Below are 20,698 nucleotides of genomic sequence, written 5' to 3'. Positions count from 1 at the left end.
TCTACCATTCACTACATTCAGCACCTGACATACGTGTTCCTCTACCTTCCTGTCTACAGTGGTATCATTTTCACACATTAATCCGACATAACCAGTTCTTCTTCCAGATCAGGAGTATCTAACAGATAATTCACTTGATTAGCTCTTTTAATGACTTTGAATAACACTGAATCTCACTTTCAATGCTTCCCCTTGTAAAGATAGTAACAGTAACACTTTGTCTCTTGTTTGAAATGTTCTTGTTTTTGCGTGTTTAATTGTTGTTTCTTTCATGTTTGCCTGTGAAAGGTTTAAAGTCTCTCAAGAAACAACGGCTCTTATCCATGTTGAAGTTTCATCTTCCTCTCATAAAAATGTTTCCTTGATCAATGTTAATGCCCTTCATATGAGAAGTTACCATGACCACAGGTCAATTTGGACAGATTTTTACCAGATTCTTTTGGTGACTCTGACTGCAAATAACAAAGTCCAATCCCAGTTACATGGATATTCAGAACAATGCGCTTTAATTGTTGTTTAATCATTCAAATCTGATGGTGTCTTCTAAAACTCCTTGTGTTTTTGGATGGTGTGCTGTGGTCTTCAATTGTTTGATACCCACACTATGCATAATGCCCTGAAAATGTTTAGACACAAAGTTGAAACCTTGGTCAGACTGTATTTCTATTGGTAGTCCATAATGAATAAACATCTGAGTTCATTTTTCAACACTGCATTAGCTGTGATGATCCTCTCAGGCCTGGTTTGTGGGAACTGTATTAGTAAGGATATACTGATGCCCTTTTGATTGTGACTCTGGTCCTATACAATTTATCAACATTGTACTAGATAGTGTAGTGTTTTCCAGAAACCAGTATAGATATTAAAGGAGCTAGCTTGTGATTTCCCACTAATTGACATTGAGTCATAGAGATGTACAGCATGGAAACAGACCCTTTGGTCCAACCCGTCCATGCTGACCAGATACCCCAACCCAGTCTAGTCCCACCTGCCAGCAACTGGCCCACATCCCTCCAAACTCTTCCTATTCATATACCCATCCAGATGCCTTTTAAATGTTGCAATTGTACCAGCCTCCACCACTTCCTCTGGCAGCTTATTCCATACACGTACCACCCTATTCGACCAACTGTACTCTTTGCTACCTTCCCCCACCCTCCTCTCTGACCTATCACCTCCATTCACCTATTGTACTCATTGCTACCTTCTCCCCAGCTCCCCCCCACTCAAAATCTCTCCACCCTGGAGGGTCCCTGCCTCCATTCCGATGAAGGGCTTTTGCCCGAAACATCAGTTTTCCTGCTCCTCGGATGCTGCCTGACCTGCTGTGCTTTTCCACTCTAATCTAGCCATTTAGGTACAGAACTGGCTGAAAGGTAGAAGACAGAGGTGGAGGTGGAAGGTTGTTTTTCAAACTCAAGGCCTTTGACCAGTGGAGTGCCACAAAGATCAGTGCTGGGTCCTCTACTTTTCATCATTTATATAACTGATTTGGATGTGAGTATAAGAGGTACAGTTAGTAAGTTTGCAGATGACACCAAAGTTGGAGGTGTAATGGACAGTGAAGAGGGTTACCTCAGATTACAACGGGATCTTGACCAGATGGGCCTATGGGCTGAGACGTGGCAGATGGAGTTTAATTTAGATAAATGTGAGGTGCTGCATTGTGGGAAAGCAAATCATAGCAGGACTTATACACTTGATGGTAAGGTCTGAGGGAGTGTTGCTGAACAAAGAGACCTTGGAGTGCAGGTTCACAGCTCCTTGAAAGTGGAGTCGCAGGTAGATAGGATAGTGAAGAAGGCATTTGGTATGCTTTCCTTTATTGGTCAGAGTACAGGAGTTGAGAGGTCATGTTGTGGCTGTACAGGACATTGGTTAGGCCACTGTTGGAATGTTGCGTGCAATTCTGATCTCCTTCCTATCAGAAAGATGTTGTGAAACTTGAAAGGGTTCAGAAAAGATTTACAAGGATGTTGCCAGAGTTGGAGGATTAGAGCTACAGGGAGCGGTTGAATAGGCTAGGGCTGTTTTCCCTGGAGCGTCGGAGGCTGAGGGGTGACCTTATAGAGGTTTATTAAATCACGAGGGGCATGGATAGGGTAAATAGACAAAGTCTTTTCCCTGGGGTGGGGGAGTCCAGAACTAGAGGGCATAGGTTCTGGATATAGGTTTGCCCGCTGAGCTGGAAGGTTCATTTCCAGACGTTTCATCACCCTACTACGTAACATCTTCAGTGAGCCTCAGGCGAAGCACTGCTGATAAGTCCTGCTTTCTATTGACGTTTGGGTTTCTTTGGGTTGGTGATGTCATTTCCTGTGATGAAATCACTTCCTGTTCTTTTTCTCAGGGGGTCATCTAGACATATAACTAGAAAGTAGGACTTATCAGCAGTGTTTCGCCTGAGGCCCACTGAACGTGTTACCTAGCATGGTGATGAAACATCTGAAAGTGAACCTTCCAGCTCAGTGAGCAAACCTACATCCAGAACCTCAACCTGAACTACAAATTTTCTCAAAACTCACTAGGGCATATGTTTCAGGAGAGAGGGGAAAAGATATAAAAGAGACCTAAAGCGCAACGTTTTCACGTAGAGGGTGGTATGTGTACCCAGGCGTCAGGTAGTGAAGGAACGACAGTAGAGGAGGTCCAAGACCTGCATGCCCTTGGCAGAGTGGGAGGGGGAACCACAACAACGAGCACCTGAGCTACAAATCTTCTCCCAAACTTTGAACTTCAATATGTCCCTATGAGAACCTGGCTGGGAGAAATGTCAGTGATCAGTTCTTATATTTTACATATTCTGACATGACCTGCCATAGGAACCTCATATGCTTCCTCAATATTGTTTTACAACATGAGCAATCTTGCCTGTTTCAGATCCATGGGGAGATTTGCATCAACTCCTCAGAATTCATTCTTTAACACAATAGCACTTTCAGCTTTAGCTTCAATGTGATTTAACTGGGTGGGATGCTGTTGGTGAGTCAGTCCAGGTTTGATGGGCCAAACAATCTATTTGCACTGTAGGGATTCTGTGATTCTATAAACTGATAATACATACCTTCCTAATCTGGGAACTGCTTGTTGAGCATCAACTAAAAAAGGTATACGAAACATTTCTTCTGAATTATCCACAACTTTAAAGGAAGTTTTAGACACTCTAACCTGTGCATTTTAAAAATTGATTTAGGTGATGTGGTCATTCCTGTCTTGACCAGCATTTCCTTTCCTATTTACCCTTCAGTAGGTGGTAGTGAACTGCTGCAGTCTGTTTGCTGTAGGTAGATCCACGATGCCCTGAGGGGGGGAAACTTACAGGATTTTGACCCAGTGACACTGAAGGAATGATAATTATATTTCCAAGTCAGGTTGGCAAGAAGAACTTTGAAGCCTTGGTATTTCCATGTATCTGCTGCCTTTGTCCTTCGAGATGGAAATGGTTGTGGATTTGGAAGGTGCTGTCTGAGGAGCTTTGGTGAATGTTTGCTGTGCATCTTGTTAATTGTGCACACTACTGCTACTGAGTATTGGTGGTGGAGGGAATGTGGATGGCTGGGGAGGGGGGGGTTGGTGATGCCAATCAAATAGGCTGCTTTGGTCTGGATGGTGTCATTCATCTTGAGAGTTGTTAGAGCTGCATTTATCCAGACAATTGGTGAGTATTCCATTACACTCCTGACTTCTGTATGGTGGACAGGCTTATGGTGAGTCAGGAGGTGAGTTACATGCTGGTGTTCCTAGCCTCTCATTTGCCCGTGTAACCATTGTCTTTATCATGGTGAACTTCTGGTTAATGCTTCCCCCCGCTACTGAAAAGTAAAAAGTGATTCATTGAAAAAGGAACATCTGAAATATATTCATTTATTAAATCAGCTTAACCTAGGCATAGAAAAAAAAAGTCAATCCAGTAATAATACAGACTCATGATCATTCTTTGAAAACGGAGTGGATAGAGGACAATAAACTCCAGGGGACAGTTCATTAAACAGAGGAATAATCATCAATTGAGGTACATTTAATGAAGCATAAATAGCTGTATAATCTGGAGATAGCAAATCAGAATCAATTGACGTGGAGCTGGAAAAGCACCAGGTCAGACAGCAACCGAGGAGCAGGAAGGTCAATGTTTCAGGCCAAATGGCCTAAGACATTGATCCACCTATGATTTGAGGTACTCTTAAAATTGGGAAAAAAAAAAATTTGGAATTCAAAAGGTGTAGGCAGCCTTTTGAGGACTGCTAGGAATAAGCATGGTACTACAAACTAAATACAGTAATGAACTGAGTGTAGTGTAACAGAGCCCAGAACAGCTAAATGAGAAAAGGAACCTTCTGCTCCACACCAGACAATGTACCAAAGTCTGCTGAGTGGAAGACCACCATTCATTTCAAAGCCATCTCCTTCTGACTTATGAAGCTGAGTAGATCAATTGTCGTCAAAACACCAAGTACTACCGGTTTCTTACAGTGAATACCATCCACTTGAGCTGGAAGCAAAAACAGGGACAGACTATTAATGAGGACATAGGAAAGGAGCAGCCAGTTAATACTATTACTGGGGCCTGGGAACAGAAGGATCATGAAGGAAAATGGCATTTGGAGATGGGCTTTGCATGGAAATTAGGCCCTGGAATGGCAATTGCCGGTTTTATTCCCCCAAATATCCACTGTGTTTCCATAAGCAATGAATACAAGAGTTGGCTATTAAGCTCCTTGAGCCTGCTTTTTAGATAAAACAACCAGATTATAGCTTTAACTCCACTGCTTCAAAAAGCCTCAACTCGACTGACAAAAACAGCTTGAAATTAAGCAATGGCATATACCCCACTGTTCTGAGAATTCCAAACATTAGTAACCCTCAGCATAAATTTCCTGTATTATTTTATCTCAAATGTGAGACTCCTCGTTTTTACAAACTTTACTACCCACCCCCCACCTCTAGAATCTAAGGAGAAACATCCTCAGTCCACAGCCTGTCAAGCCCTCTCAGAATGTGACACATTCAATCAGATCACCTCATTCTTCTTGCCTCAGAGGCCTGAGCTAACTTGCTGAATATTTAAAAGGCAACACCCTTCACCCCTGAAGTTAGTTGAATGAAGTTTCTTTGAATACACCAACAATCAACACTAGATAGTATTGATTCTTGTTTTAAAATAAAACAAGACTATTAGAATACTCAAAATTCATAACAAGACTGATTGACATCAATAAATAGGATTTGATAGCCATTAAAGAGACATGGAGACAAATCTGCCAGATAGAGTATAATGTAGGAACATATAAAGTTGTTAATTTTGAAGATGCAAAAGCAGAGAAGGACATTGTATCTTATCAATGTCCAAGAAAGAGTTAGATAGAGCTCTTAAGGATAGTTGGATCGAGGATTATGGGAATAAGGCAGGAACAGGATACTGACTGAGGATGCTGAAAATGTGTTGCTGGAAAAGCACAGCAGGTCAGGCAGCATCCAGGGAACAGGAGAATCGACGTTTCGGGCATAAGCCCTTCTTCAGGAAAGCTTATGCCCGAAACGTCGATTCTCCTGTTCCCTGGATGCTGCCTGACCTGCTGCGCTTTTCCAGCAACACATTTTCAGCTCTGATCTCCAGCATTTGCAGACCTCACTTTCTCCTCACTGACTGAGGATGATCAGCCATGATAGTAATGAATGGTGGTGCTGGCTCGAAGGGCAAAATGGCCTACTCCTGCACCTATTGTCTATTAAACACTAGGTGCTGTGATAGTCTCATTACTTTGAAGGAAGGATGTAAATACATTGGAAGTGGTTCATAGGTGGCTTACTTGACTGACATCTGGAACAAGTGGGTTGTCTTATGACATAAGATTGGACAGACTGATTGCTAACTATTCTGAACTCCAGTGGAAACCAATGACTTGATTGAAGTGTATAACATCCTGAATGGTCTTGACAAGGTGGATGGTCAGTCCAAAAGTAGAGGGGCAAGTTGGGGGGCAGTACTTTAAAATTAGGGGTTACCCTTTTGGGACAGATGAGGAGAAAAATTTTCTGAGGGTTGAGAGACTTCAGAACAGTCTGACTTAGAGCAGCATGAACAAATTCACTGAATATGTCAAAATGGAGGTGGACAGATTCTTAGAAATGGAAGTTCTGGAGAAACTCAGCAGGTCTGGTAGCATCTGTTGAGAGATAAACATTAACATTCAGTCCAGTATTATGCTCCTGAAGAAGCCATACCAGACTCAAAACATTAACTGTTTCTGTCACTAGAGATGATGTTTGCTTTTATTTCAGATTTCCAGCACCCACAGTATTTCAATTCATTAAAATAAAAGTGGTGTTTGCCAGGGATGTCAAGGTTATTGGGAGTAGACAGGAATCTGGAACTTGAAACGACAAATAAGCCACGATCTTATTGAATGATGGAGCAGGCTCTGGGGCCATTTCATATAGAACATAGTGCTAACCACTGAGCCACCATGCTGCCCTGCTGCCTCACAGCACCAGTGACCTGGGTTCAATTCCCACCTCAGGTGACTGTCTATGTGGAGTTTGCACATTCTCCCAGTGTCTGTGTGGGTTTCCTCCGGGTGCTCCGGTTTCCTCCCATAGTCCAAAAATGTGCAGGGGAGGTGAATTGGTCATGCTAAATTGCCGATAGTGATAGGTGTATTAGTCAGGAGTAAATACAGGGTAGGGGAGTGGGTCTGGATGTGTTACTCTTCGGAGGGTCAGTGTGGACTTGTTCGGCCGAAGGGCCTGTTTCCATACTGTAGGGAATCAAATCTAATTACAGCACAGTACAGGCCGTTCAGCCCTCAGTGTGCCGACCTGTGAAATTAATTCATTATCCACATTTATGTCCAATGCCCTTAATAATCGGCGAGTCTCCTGTTGTTGCAAGCAGGCCGTTCCATAACCCTATTATGGAGTAAAGAAACTACCCCTGATATCTGTCCTAAATCTATCACCCCTATGTTTGTATTTGCCATCTAAATTACTAACTATGTGATTTATTTACTAGAACACACCGACCCAGCTCTACCATGGAATTCTTCATTTAAATAACATTCTGCTTTCCTTGTCTGACCCAGCCTGAAAGGAAATCATTAAATTTCACTTGGCAGGGGCTAATTTTCACTTTATAGAATCCCTACAGTCTGGAATGTGGCCATTCGGCCCATCAAGCCTGCACCAACCCTCTGAAGAGCATTCCATCCTATTGCTGCAACTCCACAGTTCCCAGGGCCAATCCACCGAACCTGCACATTTCTGGACGGTGGGAGGAAACTGGAGCAAACCCACACAGACACAGGGAGAGTGTGTGCAAACTCCACACAGACTGTTGTCCAAAGCTAGAAAATCAAACCTGGGTCCCCAGCACTGACGCAGCAATGTGCCACCCTGTCACCACTAAATTGTATGGAAATTTAACATGGAAGATAATTGTTTGAGATTCAATTCTAATTTTGAGCAGCAAATCATGATGGAGGTTAATCATGAGGACTCTGGGCAATGTCTGTACTTTGGAGAGGTTTGACTAAAATTACTTACACTGGTCCTGCTCATTCATGATCAGAGCAAATGCATCTGTCTCCAGGATAGAGGACAGCTTCCCCAGATCATCATTCCTCTCAACCTAAACACAAAATTACAATCAGATAATCATGAACATCTGGAGAATCAGACAGTCCAAATCAACTTCCCCAAAAGGACAGGATAATCCACAAATGACACTAACAAACCACACTGACAAACATCAGGCTCAATAGCCTGCTGACTCTTTCACTCTTCAATAAACACACACCTCAGAGGCCACAATACAAAAGAGCAGAGCCTGAACCCCTCAGTTTCAGTTACCTCCATGTTCTATTTCAGTAAGGAGAGGTTAAACAAAATGACATTGCCTTCCATTTTAACCCCACAACAAACCATGTCTTCGGCACATCATGTCATCAACCAAGCAGTCTTTGATGGGGACAATGCAGAGGGTGGGGAGAGGGCTTTACTCTGTATCTAACCCCACACTCTCCCTGTCCTGGGACTGTTTGATGGGGACAGTGTGTATGGAGCTTTACTCTGTATCTAACCCAGTGTTGTCCTTGTCCTGGGAGTGTTTGATGGGGCAGAATGGCAGGAAATTTACTGTCTAACCCTGTGCTGTCCTGACCACATCCCCACTCATGCCCCAGTAAACAATGCCCACCCCACCCTCCGGATCATTCCTACCGATGGGAAGAGCTGTCTGGCTGTTCAGCATGTCCAGCACCAGATCTTGAAAGGTGGCCACCTGATAACAAAGAACCACCCATAATGATAACACAAAACTCGGAAACGTAGCAAACAATGAGGAGAGTGACAGAGTCGAGAAGAACATTGACTGGTGAAAATAGACAGGAACACAAGGGAAATAGAGTGACTCACTTGAATAGGAAGTGAGAAAATTATTTTTTTTAAAAGTATAATTGTAAGAGAGTGGTATTGGTGCACAGAGAGAGATAAACAAACAAGAGGAGGGGGAGGGTGGACAGAAAGGGGAGGAGGACATCTGGGAGCATAAACCATTGAAGCTCAGGACAGGCTCAATGAGTCGCTAATAAATCCCATCCAGCAACCCTGGCTTCAAAAAAAAAAAAAATGTACAGCACAAAAATCAAAAAGGTATGTTAAATCTTTAAAAAACATGACCATAGCTAGAGTATCCGGTCTAATTCTTAGCATCATCATTTAGGAAGAATGTTCACATCTTGATGAGGTTGCACAAACAATTTACATGATTGGCAGCAGGGCCATGGAGAGACTGGAGATGGTGGGACCGTTCTCACCACAACAGAGGAGATGAGGAAATTTAAAATCAGTGTGTTCAAAGTAAGGAAGGGTTTTGATAGTGTGAATCAGGAGAAACTGTTTTCTGTTGCTGGAAGGTTAGTGACAAATGGCAGAGGAACCAGAGATAACAGGAGGAAACATTTCTCTTTTACAGAGACATGGTGAGGTATGAGGATCTGGAATTCACTGCCTCAGTTCCCAGGGTGATGGTGATAGATTCAACCACAAACTGGAGGAGAACTGGATAAACAAACAGGGCACTGGGGTAAGATCAATGGCAGTGACACCAGTGGATCACATTCATGGATCACCTTGTCTTGGGGTAGTATCGCTGTGAGATTCTAACACAGACCCCAAGCCCCTGTATCTACACAGTGGAGAATGTTACCTTCCCAAACTGCTTGCAGAGAACACAAGTGACTGGGTCCATTAGTTTAACCTTTGCAGCCATGATGGAGCTGAGCATCTGTTTCAGAGACACCACTCCCAGAAGCACCCTGAAATCACACAAAAACATTCACAGTATCTGGCAGCATGTCCCAGCCACTGACCCCAGTCCCAATACATTCCACTCTCCCCACATCACACTTGCCCTTCCACAAAAGCACCCCCCCCCCACCTCAAAGTGCCATCCACCTCCCCCCCCAGCTCAAACACTTCAAACATAAAGCCTGAAGAATTCAGGGACATAGCAGAAGTGGCAATGATGATTTACAGATTAATGTCGAAACAGGTGGGAGTGGTGGGGTGCAAGCTAGGTACAATAGCCACGGGAAATGCAAGTTTACAGGGATGGGGAGTGTTCTGGGTGGGATGCTCTTGAGGTCGGTGCGGCCTAAAAGAGTCAAATGGCCTGCTTCCACACTAAAGCATTGTATGTTCTGAAAAGGGACACAAGGGCATTGCAGGTTTTTGAGATAGGAATGAGGAACAGAAATAATGTTTCAGCCCAAGGGCTCGTCACCAGAATCGAGACCTCATCAGTTCTTATGTCACTCGAAACATTGACTCAGGTTCTCTCTCTACAAAGGCCACAAGATCTACTGCATTTCTCCAGCATTTTCCTTTGAGACACTGGGGCTGGACTGAAATATGTTATCGTTGCGAGAGAGGTGTAGATGGTTTTGGATAGACTTCCCAGACAGAATATTCAGGTTGGTAACTTTTATATAAAAAAAATCCTAGATCTGAGGAGGTGAAGTGATAGCATCATAAAGACCAAAGTTATAGACTAGGATGTAAAGACTCCATCCTCTATCAGCATCAAGTCTTGAGACACCGGTGATCGCTTCACAGCACCAGGATTAACGAGACACAACCCTCCATGGAACAACAAACCAGCTGGCAGCAGGAAGCAGCAGTGACCCAGGCAACACCCACCCTGCTCACAATGAAGTCAAAACTCGAGATGTTCAATATCACAAACAGGGAAAGCGAGAATAGATCAGAAAGATGACTGAATCACCTACAAACAATTCAACATGGAAGCAACTAGAAGACCATAAGAAATCAGAACAGGAGCAGTCTGTTTGAGCTTGCTTCCCCGTTCAGTAGGGACACAGCTGATGGACATTCCTCACATCCATTTTCCTGTAACCCTTGATGTCCCAACTGATCAAGAAACTCTCTACATTATTCAATATACACAAGGACACTGCCCCGACATCTCTCCATAGTAAGGAGTTCCAAAGACACAATCCTTAGAGGAATTCCTTCACATCTGTGTTAACTTGATGCCTGTTTAATCAGAGACTACACCCCCTGGTCCTAGACTCTCCCACGAGGGGAGAGCACAATGTGAACAACTGAGAAGAGAGGGTAAGCCCCTTGTGCTGCCTCTGGTGAACATAGAGTCATAGAGATGTACAGCATGGAAACAGACCCTTCAGTCCAACCCGTCCATGCCAACCAGATATCCCAACCCAATCTAGTCCCACCTGCCAGCACCCGGCCCATATCCCTCCAAACCCTTCCTATTCATATACCCATCCAAATGCCTCTTAAAATGTTGCAAATTTACCAGCCTCCACCACATCCTCTGGCAGCTCATTCCATACCCGTACCACCCTCTGCGTGAAAAAGTTGCCCCTTAGGTCTCTTATATCTTTCCCCTCTCACCCTAAACCTATACCCTCTAGTTCTGGACTTCCCGACCCCAGGGAAAAGACTTTGCCTTTTTACCCTATCCATGGCCCTCATAATTTTGTAAACCTCTAAGATCACCCCTCAGCCTCCGACGCTCCAGGGAAAACAGCTCCAGCCTGTTCAGCCTCTCCCTGTAGCTCAAATCCTCCAACCCTGGCAACATCCTTGTAAATCTTTTCTGAACCTTTTCAAGTTTCACAACATCTTTCTGATAGGAGGGAGACCAGAATTGCACACAATATTCCAACAGTGGCCTAACCAATGTCCTGTACAGCCGCAACCTGACCTCCCAACTCCTGTACTCAATACTCTGACCAATAAAGGAAAGCATACCAAACGCCGCCTTCACTATCCTATCTACCTGTGACTCCACTTTCAAGGAGCTATGAACCTGCACTCCAAGGTCTCTTTGTTCAGCAACACTCCCCAGGACCTTACCATTAAGTGTATTGGCATCTCCTGGCAGAGAAGAGTGCCAAATACGGTAGTAGGTCACATGCAATCACTGCCTGCATGTTGTCTGAGCAGCAGCTCCAGCTGCTGGTTTATGCTGGGTTTGCTATTGGCAGGAAGCCTGTGGCTGTGATCCAAGAATGTGTCCATGAAAGTTGACTGGGTCTGGAGTTGATGCATGACCAATACTTGCTGCTGGTTGAAGTGTTTGGGATGAGCAATCAGGATGGACATGAAGGAAGCAGAGGAGAAAAGAAGTGACCAGATGGTGTGGGAGAGCTTGGAAGGAGGATAAACAATCAACCTTGAGACAGCCTAGGGAGAAACTGACCCTCAGTCTCTCCAAAAACAAAAGGGTGTGTCTAATGTGGAAAGGCAATGTCTCTTCAAACAGTGTCCTGAAATGAGGGAACAAGTTGTCAAAACTTGTTCTTTAAAATCTGATTACAACACATTCTGAAAAGCATGTAACCTGACGTCCTTACAGCAGTTTGAACAAGCAATGACTGGACAGGCTGAATGTGTGGGAAAATGAATGGCAGATGCAGTATGAGGGCCTCCACTTCGGGAACAATAAACAGGAAGGCAGATCATGGCTACAAAATAGAGAGATGAATGTGTACTCCAGTCACTGAGACAGGTCATACAGACAGGGAAATAGTATGTTGGTCTTCCTAGCAAGAAGGTTAGAGTACAGGAGCAGGGATGTCTTGTTGCAATTGTATAGGGCCTTGGTGAGACTATCCCTGTAGTTTTGATCTTACCTGAAGATGGATGTTCTGGCTATGGAGGGAGTTCAGCAAAGATTTACCAGACTGATTCCAGGGATGGATGTATCAGGAGATGTTGAACCAGTGTGGAGTGTATTTACTGGAGGTCAGAGAACTGGGAGTGGGGGACTGGGGTAGCTGTTGTGAAATCTCAGAAACCTGTAAAATTCTGACAGGACTAGACAGGGTAAGTGCAGAAAGGATATTCCCAGTGTCATACTCTATAGTAATAGGGCAGGCAGTTTAGGACTGAGTGAGGAGAAATTCTTCACCCAGAGAGTGGGGAGCCTGTGGGATTCATTGCCACAGGAAATGGTTGAGATCAAAACACTGATTTCAAGGAGTTGATATCAGAGTTGGGGCTAAAAGAATTAAAAGGATATCAAGTGAAAACCGGCAACAGGCTATTGAGGTGATCAGGATAAATAGTGGAGCAGGCTAGAAGTGCCAAATGGCCGGTTTATGTTTCTATTTGAAATCTGGATTTGTCAATGAACTGGAGCTGCAGGAAAGCAATGTGAGATTTTCAGTGCACTCCTGTAGTGAGATGTGAAAGATTACAAGAGACAAACTCTCTAGTCCATTATCTCAGGGCTGATGGAGCACACTGTGGGTCCATACCCACTGCACTCAGAGGGTGCAGTCCAGACCTATCCAAGGTTTTAACAGTTAGTTAGAGTTAGTTTTAACAAAGAGGAACAAGCCAGTCCAGTTGGGCAGGCAATGTCACAACAACACAAACAGAGAGACATTCTGCTTCACATATGGCAGTTATTAAACACAAGGAGGAACCGAATAACTACATCATTTAAGGATACGACTTGAAACACATTACAATTGTAGGAAGACAATGAAACATGGAGAGTGTAGGGCAATGGAACCAGTTTGGGATAAACAAACACTGGCCCCTTGAACACTTACCCCCTATCAGTGAGTACAGGAGCCTGATCATAACCTTCTTCACGAAGAATCTCAATGGTCCTCTGACAGGAAAGCGATGACAGCACAGTGAGTGGAGGCGGGACATTAAGTTGCTCAACATGACATGTCCACCACCTAAGAAGAGGGACAAACTTTACATCATTCTCAACCCCAGCACGGGTCAGCGCGCGCGGGGGACCCCCTGCCCCCCCAGAGAGAGGGGTCAGCGCGGGCGGGGGACCCCCTGCCCCCCAGAGAGAGGGGGTCAGCACGTGCAGGGGACCCCTTGCCCACCCAGAGAGAGGGGGTCAGCACGTGCAGGGTCCCCTGTCCCCCAGAGGGGTGGGGTCAGTGTGTGCGGGGGACCCCTGTCCCCTAGCGAGGGTTTGCTGGGAGTTCTCTTACCAGGGTTTCTTGCAGTAGGTTGGTGGTCTCACTTGGAATCCTTTCCGTGTCATCCAGTCATCACTGAGAAACTTGGTCCTGGAAACAGAATGATATCAGTCAGCGAAAGCAGCTTTTCCCTCACTTCTCCACATCCACCCACTCCATCATCCTCCCCATTCCCTTTTCACCAAAACTATGGGTGAGAGTGAGGAAGTGAAGGGAAGGGTGAGTAGGCTGACTGACTGGTTGGGGTGGGGACAGCGTTGCCGGATGTTGAGATTGGTTGGGGGTGAGGGAGGGGGTCACGTGAAGGCTGGGACTTACATGTAGTTGCGGATTGAATCCGGGAGGATGACCACACAGCGCTGACCTTCCTCAAGCTCCTTTGCAGCTTCCAGAGCAACAGAGACAGCACTCCCCGAACTTCCACCTAGAATACAGGCTAGCATCTCAGATTCAGGCTCTTGTCACAGTGCTCCAACCCAATCACTGCCCAGCTCCCCAGGATCCCAAGCCTGTTCACCAACCCCACATTACCACTCTCTACTCAGCTCGATACTTCCTCAGGAACTCTTCCTAGAATCACATGAGAGCTCCCAATGCTATTCCAGCCCTCATCCTGATCCCTGCCCACACCTCCACCTCACAAACCCCCAATTTCTTACCACACAGCAGCCCCTCCTCCCGGATCAGCTGACGAGCAACTTGAAAGGATTTTTTGTCATTGCTCTTGTACCATTTATCCACAACCTGTGGAGATTGACAACAGTTAGTACCAGGGACCAGACCACTGAGGAAGCAAAGTAATAAGACCAGCCCTAGGACACCAGGCACTCGTCTGGAGGAAGACCACCAAATGATAGGAGAAAGTCCAGATGAGGCCTAGTTCCTGGGTAAGACTGGACAGGACAAATGATAACTCACTGATTGATCCAGAACTGTTGGGATGAAATCGTAGCCAATACCCTCCACTTCGTACGTGCTGACATCGGTTTGATTGAGATGTTCAGGTTCTGCCAGGATGGAACCTTCTGGATCAACTCCAATAATCTAAAGACAGTAAGTCAGGAGCACAAGGCCCAGAGTTAGAGTCAATGAAAACAAGTCCCCCAGGCACAATATCCTTGCAGTGCAATGAAGTAATAATCCTCATGTCCATGCTAAACGAATTCAGAAATCAACATGGCTAAATAAATCTGGACAACATAACTGGCCTCAGTAACTGGGGACAATGACGACTAATCATAATTTGTTGTTAAAAAAAAAGTCCATCTGGTTCACCCAAGCACTTTCGGGAAGGAGATCTGTCATCCTTACCTGGTCTGGCCTGTGTGTGACTCTAGCCCACAGCAACATGGTGGACTTTTAATCACCTTAAATGGCTGAGCAGTACACTCAATTGTGATGAAGCCAGCATCCATTCTCAGGCAGGTAGGTAAGTAATAATTCTTTGAGAGACAGTGTGAGATGGGGTGTAACAAATATCCCAATCGATTAAACAAAAATGCCAACAAATCCTCTGAATAAATAGGTTTCCAGAAGGTGTTGATAGTTGATAGGCAATAGTTCACAATTAAAGGACGTGTCTGAATTACAAAACCTGCCAGAAATGTTAGTGTCAAAAGTTTAGAGAGGGAACAGGGGCAGTCGATATTAGGAAGCTATCAATGCTGGAGAAAAATAACAGGGTTAAAGGCTGACAAACTCCCAGTGAGCAAATCTACATCCCACCATACTAAAGGAAGTGACCTTGGAATTCAGATACATTGGTCATTTTTGAAAAATTCTGTAGAGTCTGGAACAGTTCCTACAGATTGTAGGGTGAGAAATCTAACCTGACTTAAAGGGAGGAAGAGTACACAGTGTTACATACAGTTAGCCTCCTATCAGCAGTGGGAAAAACACGTGTATTTACAAAAGATGTGATAACAGAACAGCACAGGCTGTTCCACCAAGGCTATGCTGACACAATGCCTTTTTAAAACTAAAAACCTTTTGCCTCTGTGATCCATACTCCTATTCGGAAAGCGTTAACAGGATCGGACAATACTAGCAGGGATTTATAAAAAACAAAATCACCCTTAACTCATGAGAGAGGCGAGAGATTTAAAAGAGTAAATGAAGGGCATATTTATTTTGAAATACAGATGCAGTTCTATGTGGGATGGACTTTTTAAGGAGGTGGTGCATGTGGGCACAATTACAAATGTTTAAGAGACATTTGGATAAGTACATGAATATGAAAGGTTTGGAGGGATATGGGCCGGGAGCAGGCTGGTGGGGCTAGTTTACTTTGGGATTACGCTGGTATGGACCGAAGAGTCTGTTTCCATGCTGCATGACTCTACAATTCTATTACTGGAATGTTTGAGGATGTAACTATAAGATAGATAAGGGAAAACCAGCAGTTATGGTGTATTTAGATCTCAAGACAACTTTGGATATGATCTTTGGTAAGAACTCAGTGGGTATAGGGAGAACGTACTTGAATGGATTGAGAATTGGCTCATCGACAGAAGAGAGAAGGTGGGAATAAACACATTAATTTTCAGGTGAGAGGCAGTGGCTACTGGTGTGCCACATGGGTCCATATTTGAAGCCAGGCTATCCATTATATATAAATGACTTGGATGAGGGAACCAAAACCAATATTTCCAAACTTGCTGATGACAGAATGGATGAGATTGAGCCCTGTAAGGAGGATATAAGGTTGCTTCAAGATGATTTAGACAAGTGCATGGATTAACACACAGCAGGTGCAGTATAACATGAATATATGGGAAGTTATATACCTTTGTGTGTAAAAAAAGGATGTAATTGAAGTGTGATATGTTGGGAAATGCGAATGTGCAAATGGATTTGGGTGTCCTTGTACATCAGTCAGTGAAAAAGGCAGGTGATGCAAGAGATTAGGAAGGCAGACGTTATGATATTTTTATTTAAACTGTTCAGACATGTTACAGCTCTGGAGCAGATGGAACTCGAACCCTCTAGCCCGGAGACAGGGATAATACCTGCGTGGGTTTCCTCTGGGTGCTCCGGTTTCCTCCCACAGGCCAAAAAATGTGCAGGGTTAGGTGAATTGGCCATGCTAAATTGCCTGTAGTGTTAGGTGAAGGGGTAAACCTAGGGTAATGGGTCTGGGTGGGTTGCGCTTCGGCGGGTCGGTATGGACTTGTTGGGCCGAAGGGCCTGTTTCCACACTAAGTAATCTAATCTAATCTACCAATGATACATTGTGAACACACAACATCTTGTAATGAAGGACAATGAGGAATGTCTTACTGCAGTTGTACAAGGCCTTGGTGAGACCACACCTGGAGTGTTGTGTGCATTTTTAGTCTCTTTATTGAAGAGAGGATATAATTGGAATAGGCGGAGTGCAACAGAGGTTCACTCGGCTGATACCAGGAATGGTAGGACTGTCGAGGAGAGATTAGTGAATACAGGCCCAGCAGAACCAGAGTTTAGAAGGACAAGAGGGGATCTGATTGAAATGTATAAAATTCTAACAGGATTAGACAGACTTGATACAGGGAGGAGGTTGGGAAGTCTAGGACCAGGGGACACAGTCTCAGGATACAGGGTAGACCATTTCAGACTGAGATGAAGATAGATTTCTTCACTCAGAGGCTGGTGAACCTGTGAAATTCTCTACCACAGAAAACAGTGGAGGTCAAATCACTGACTATATCCATGAAAGAAATAAATAAATGTTTAGGTTTTACAGGTAGCAAGGGTATGGAGAGAAAACAGAAATATAGCACAAGCATAGAGGCTCAGTCAGGAACATGGTGAATGGTGGGGCAGCACCAAGGGCTAAATGGCCTCCTCCTGTTCCTGGCTTTTGATGTTGCAGATCCCTGACCAGGTACCTTGCAGCCTGGACATTTCTCCTTCAGTTTCCTGGCAATCCCAGTGATTGTTCCTCCAGTTCCTGCTCCAGCCACAAACATGTCCACTTTTCCTAAAAGAAAAAAAGGAGGAAAGAAAGAATGAGTCCCCTTCCCAACCCCATGTCATCCTGCCCTCACTCCCACAGCCTACTCTCCCCCACCCCCCCCAACTGCCAGGATCGACCTTTCCCCAAAGTCTTAAACTTCCCCCTTACTCCCACAACTCCCTACCCATGATATTCCCAGGACTCCCCTTCCCGCATCATCTACCACCACCTCCCCCCCAAATCTCATTGTCCCCATTCTCGTTACAGAATTAGGCTTGATCCAAAAACTTCCCAATAAACAGCAAGTGCAATACTGAAGGTATTATGACAACCCTGCTATCCCATAATTGCAATCAACTCATACCTTCACATTGCCTGAGGATCTCTTCTGCAGTGTGATCATAGTGAACCAGTGGGTTTCCAGGATTCCGATACTGCAGGCGAGAGAGAAAGGTGTCACAGCTTTGAACAATAAACAGCTCCCACTGCCCAAAGAGGCACCTCCCCACTCCCCACTCTCTAGCCCCTCCATTTGGGCAGGCAGTGTAGGGATGGGGAGAGGGGGTGGGGGTGAAATCCAGCCATTAACTAGAAGACACCTTGACTCACCTGATCCAGGATGAGAGAGTTTGGGATTTCATTCTTCAGTCTCCAGGCAACACCAACATGAGACTCTGGTGAATCAAAGCTGGCACTTGTTGGTGTCCGTACAATCTCTGCCCCGAGAGCTCGTAACACATCAACCTTCAGAAAATAAAGTCAACAGGCAAGGTAACCAGGAGGGACAGCTACACAGGGAGAAACCCAGTTCCAATTTGGAGGGGTCTTGGTAGGGTAGATGCTGAGAGGCTCTTTCCCCTTGTAGCAGAAGTCAGGAACTGCAGCTTCCCCCATGTCCAACAGGCATTGAATACTTCAAATCATTAAAAACACCAATCAAATCTCCTCTCAGCCTCCAAGGAAAACACTTCCAACTTCTTTAATCTTTCCCTAAAGTTTCCCAGGCACCTTTATTGCTCAGACCTTTATATACAAGAGTTGGAATGTCATACTGTGGGTGCACAGGATGTTGGTGAGGTCTCATCTGGAGTACTGTGAGCAGTTCTGATCACCCTGCTATAGGAAGGATATTAAATTGGAGAAGATTCAGAAAATATTTACCAGAATGTTGCCACAACTGGAGGGTTTGAGTTATAAAAATAGGGCTAGGGCTGGTTTTCCCTGGAGTGTCAGAGGCTGAGTGACCTTATAGGAGGTTTGTAAAATCATGAGGGGCATGGATAAGGTGACTGGCAGTAGGGTAGGGATTTCAAAACTAGGGGGCATATTTTTAAGGCGAGAGGAGAAAGATTGAAAAATGATGAGGGGCAACGTTTTTATGTTGAGTGTAGTTCATGGTGGAATGAACTGCCAGAGAAAGTGGTGGATACAGGTACAATTACAACGTTTAAGACATTTGGGGAAGTTCATGAATGGGAGGGATATGGGCCAAACCAAGGCAAGTGGCACTAGTTTAATTGGTGAACATGGGTGGCATATTTGGACCCAAGGGCTTGTTTCCATGCTATATGACTCTATAACCCCTTTCACACTCTCTCCAATGCATTCATGTCCTTTAGCTCAGATCTAAAGGGTGTCTCAAGTTCTACAGGACTATACAGTTTATTAACCCTGCCATCTTGACTCATCCATATGCACACACATGGTATTTCTGTTCCTGTATATTCCCCATTAGAAAAGGTCTCTTTTTATACTATCTGTCCATGTCCTGACATCATCTCTCACTTCTCTACATTGAACTTTATCTGCCATTTGTTTGCCACTTCACTTAAGGTCCTCTTAAAGTTCTACACTGCCGTCCTCTTTGTTGTATCCATGTTGCCAATGTCCCTCATACCATGACCTATAACTTTCCTTAAGTCTATTGTGTGGCACCGTATCAAATGTCTTCTAGAAATCCATGTACACCACATCAATAGCATTACCCTCACTGAAGAGGTAACAGGGTCAAAAAATCTTCAACAGGTTAAACATTATTTTCCCTTCAGAAATCTGCACCAACTCTTCCAAATTAATGCAGATTTCTCCTTGTTACAGATAATACTTCGGTGGTCACTGCCATTAAGACTAGTTTCATTTTCCAGATTTGTTAATGGAATTTACATTAATCTTCAAAAAGGGAATTTGAACTATTTGCCCTGGCAGGACATCTCTGCAGGAGTTCCTCAGGGTAATGTCCTAGGGCCAACCATCTTCAGCTGCTTCAATGACCCTCCCTCCATAAGGTTAGAAGTGGGGATGTTCACCTAACATGCACAATGTTCATCACTCCTCAGATACTGAAGCAATCTGGACAATGGACTCATTCTTGATGAAGGGTTTTTGCCCAAAACATCGATTTTCCTGCTGCTCGGATGCTGCTTGACCTGCTGTAATCTGGACTCTGATCTCCAGCACCTGCAGTCCTCACTTTTGCCTAAGATCTGGATAATATCCAGGCTTGGGCTGACAAGTAACATTCATGCCAGGCAACGACCATCACCGGTAAAGGACAATCTAACCACCACTCCTTGACATTCAGCAGATTACCAATCAACATCTCAAGAGTTACTATTGTACAGAAACTCAACTAGACTAATGATATAAATAGTAGCTACAAGACCAGGAGAGGGGTGAGAAATGCTGCAGCAAGCAACTCTCCTCCAGAGTCCCCAAGGCCTGTCCACCATCCCCAAGGCACAAGTCAGGAGTGTGATGGAATACTCCCCACTTGCCTGGATGGCTGCAGCTCAAACAACACAAAAAGCTTGACACCATCCAGGTTAAAGCAACCTGCTTGATTGGAACCACATCCGTAAACATCCACTTCATTCACCACTGGCACTCAGTAGCAGCAGGGGGTACATGATGCACTGCAGAAATTCACAAAAGATCCTTAGACAGCACCTTCCAAACCCATGACCATTTCCATCTAGAAGAATAAGCAGATACAAGTTCCCTTCTAAGCCACTCACCATCCCAACTTGGAAATATGTCACCATTCCTTCACTGTCACTGGGTCAAAATCATGGAATTCCCTCCCAAAGGGCATTGTGGGTCAACAGAGGAGGTGGACTGCGGCAGTTCAAGAAGGCAGCTCACTCCCACCATCTCAAAGGCAACTAGAGACAAGCAGTAAGCAAAGCCCATATTCCCACATGAATTAACAAAAACAAATCTCCCGCCCCAGAACATGACCTGGATCTCTGGGTTATGAGTTGAGTGA

At 44.6% G+C, this 20,698-nt stretch overlaps 1 protein-coding gene across 4 annotated transcripts in view; it reads right to left on the bottom strand.

The window, feature by feature from the left end:
- Positions 1-587: 587 nt before the first annotated feature.
- Positions 588-20,698, bottom strand: part of LOC122555442 (cystathionine beta-synthase) — a 31,280-nt gene continuing 11,169 nt past the window's right edge. The window contains exons 6-17 of one of the 4 annotated variants that reach the window (XR_015758773.1): positions 18,043-18,177; positions 17,798-17,867; positions 17,366-17,457; positions 14,415-14,540; positions 14,156-14,240; positions 13,815-13,920; positions 13,509-13,586; positions 13,104-13,238; positions 9,203-9,311; positions 8,215-8,275; positions 7,540-7,624; positions 4,456-4,489 (exon numbers count right to left, since the gene is read on the bottom strand). Coding sequence is in view for 3 of the 4 variants with exons in the window: in XM_043701444.2 (XP_043557379.1) it covers positions 4,386-4,489; positions 7,540-7,624; positions 9,203-9,311; positions 13,104-13,238; positions 13,509-13,586; positions 13,815-13,920; positions 14,156-14,240; positions 14,415-14,540; positions 17,366-17,457; positions 17,798-17,867; positions 18,043-18,177 (1,125 nt within the window). In the remaining variant the exon portion in view is untranslated. Of the gene's footprint in view, positions 617-3,846; positions 4,490-7,539; positions 7,625-8,214; positions 8,276-9,202; positions 9,312-13,103; positions 13,239-13,508; positions 13,587-13,814; positions 13,921-14,155; positions 14,241-14,414; positions 14,541-17,365; positions 17,458-17,797; positions 17,868-18,042; positions 18,178-20,698 lie in introns of those variants that run through there. The other 3 variants (XM_043701446.2, XM_043701444.2, XM_043701448.2) reach the window with 3 other exon arrangements.

Source organism: Chiloscyllium plagiosum, unplaced genomic scaffold (assembly GCF_037043375.1).
Source record: "Chiloscyllium plagiosum isolate Xiang-an unplaced genomic scaffold, Cpla_swu_hap1 HiC_scaffold_12, whole genome shotgun sequence".
NCBI classification, from domain to species: domain Eukaryota; kingdom Metazoa; phylum Chordata; class Chondrichthyes; order Orectolobiformes; family Hemiscylliidae; genus Chiloscyllium; species Chiloscyllium plagiosum.
Note: the sequence above shows the minus strand (reverse complement) of the source record. Positions and strands in the feature narration are given on the sequence as shown.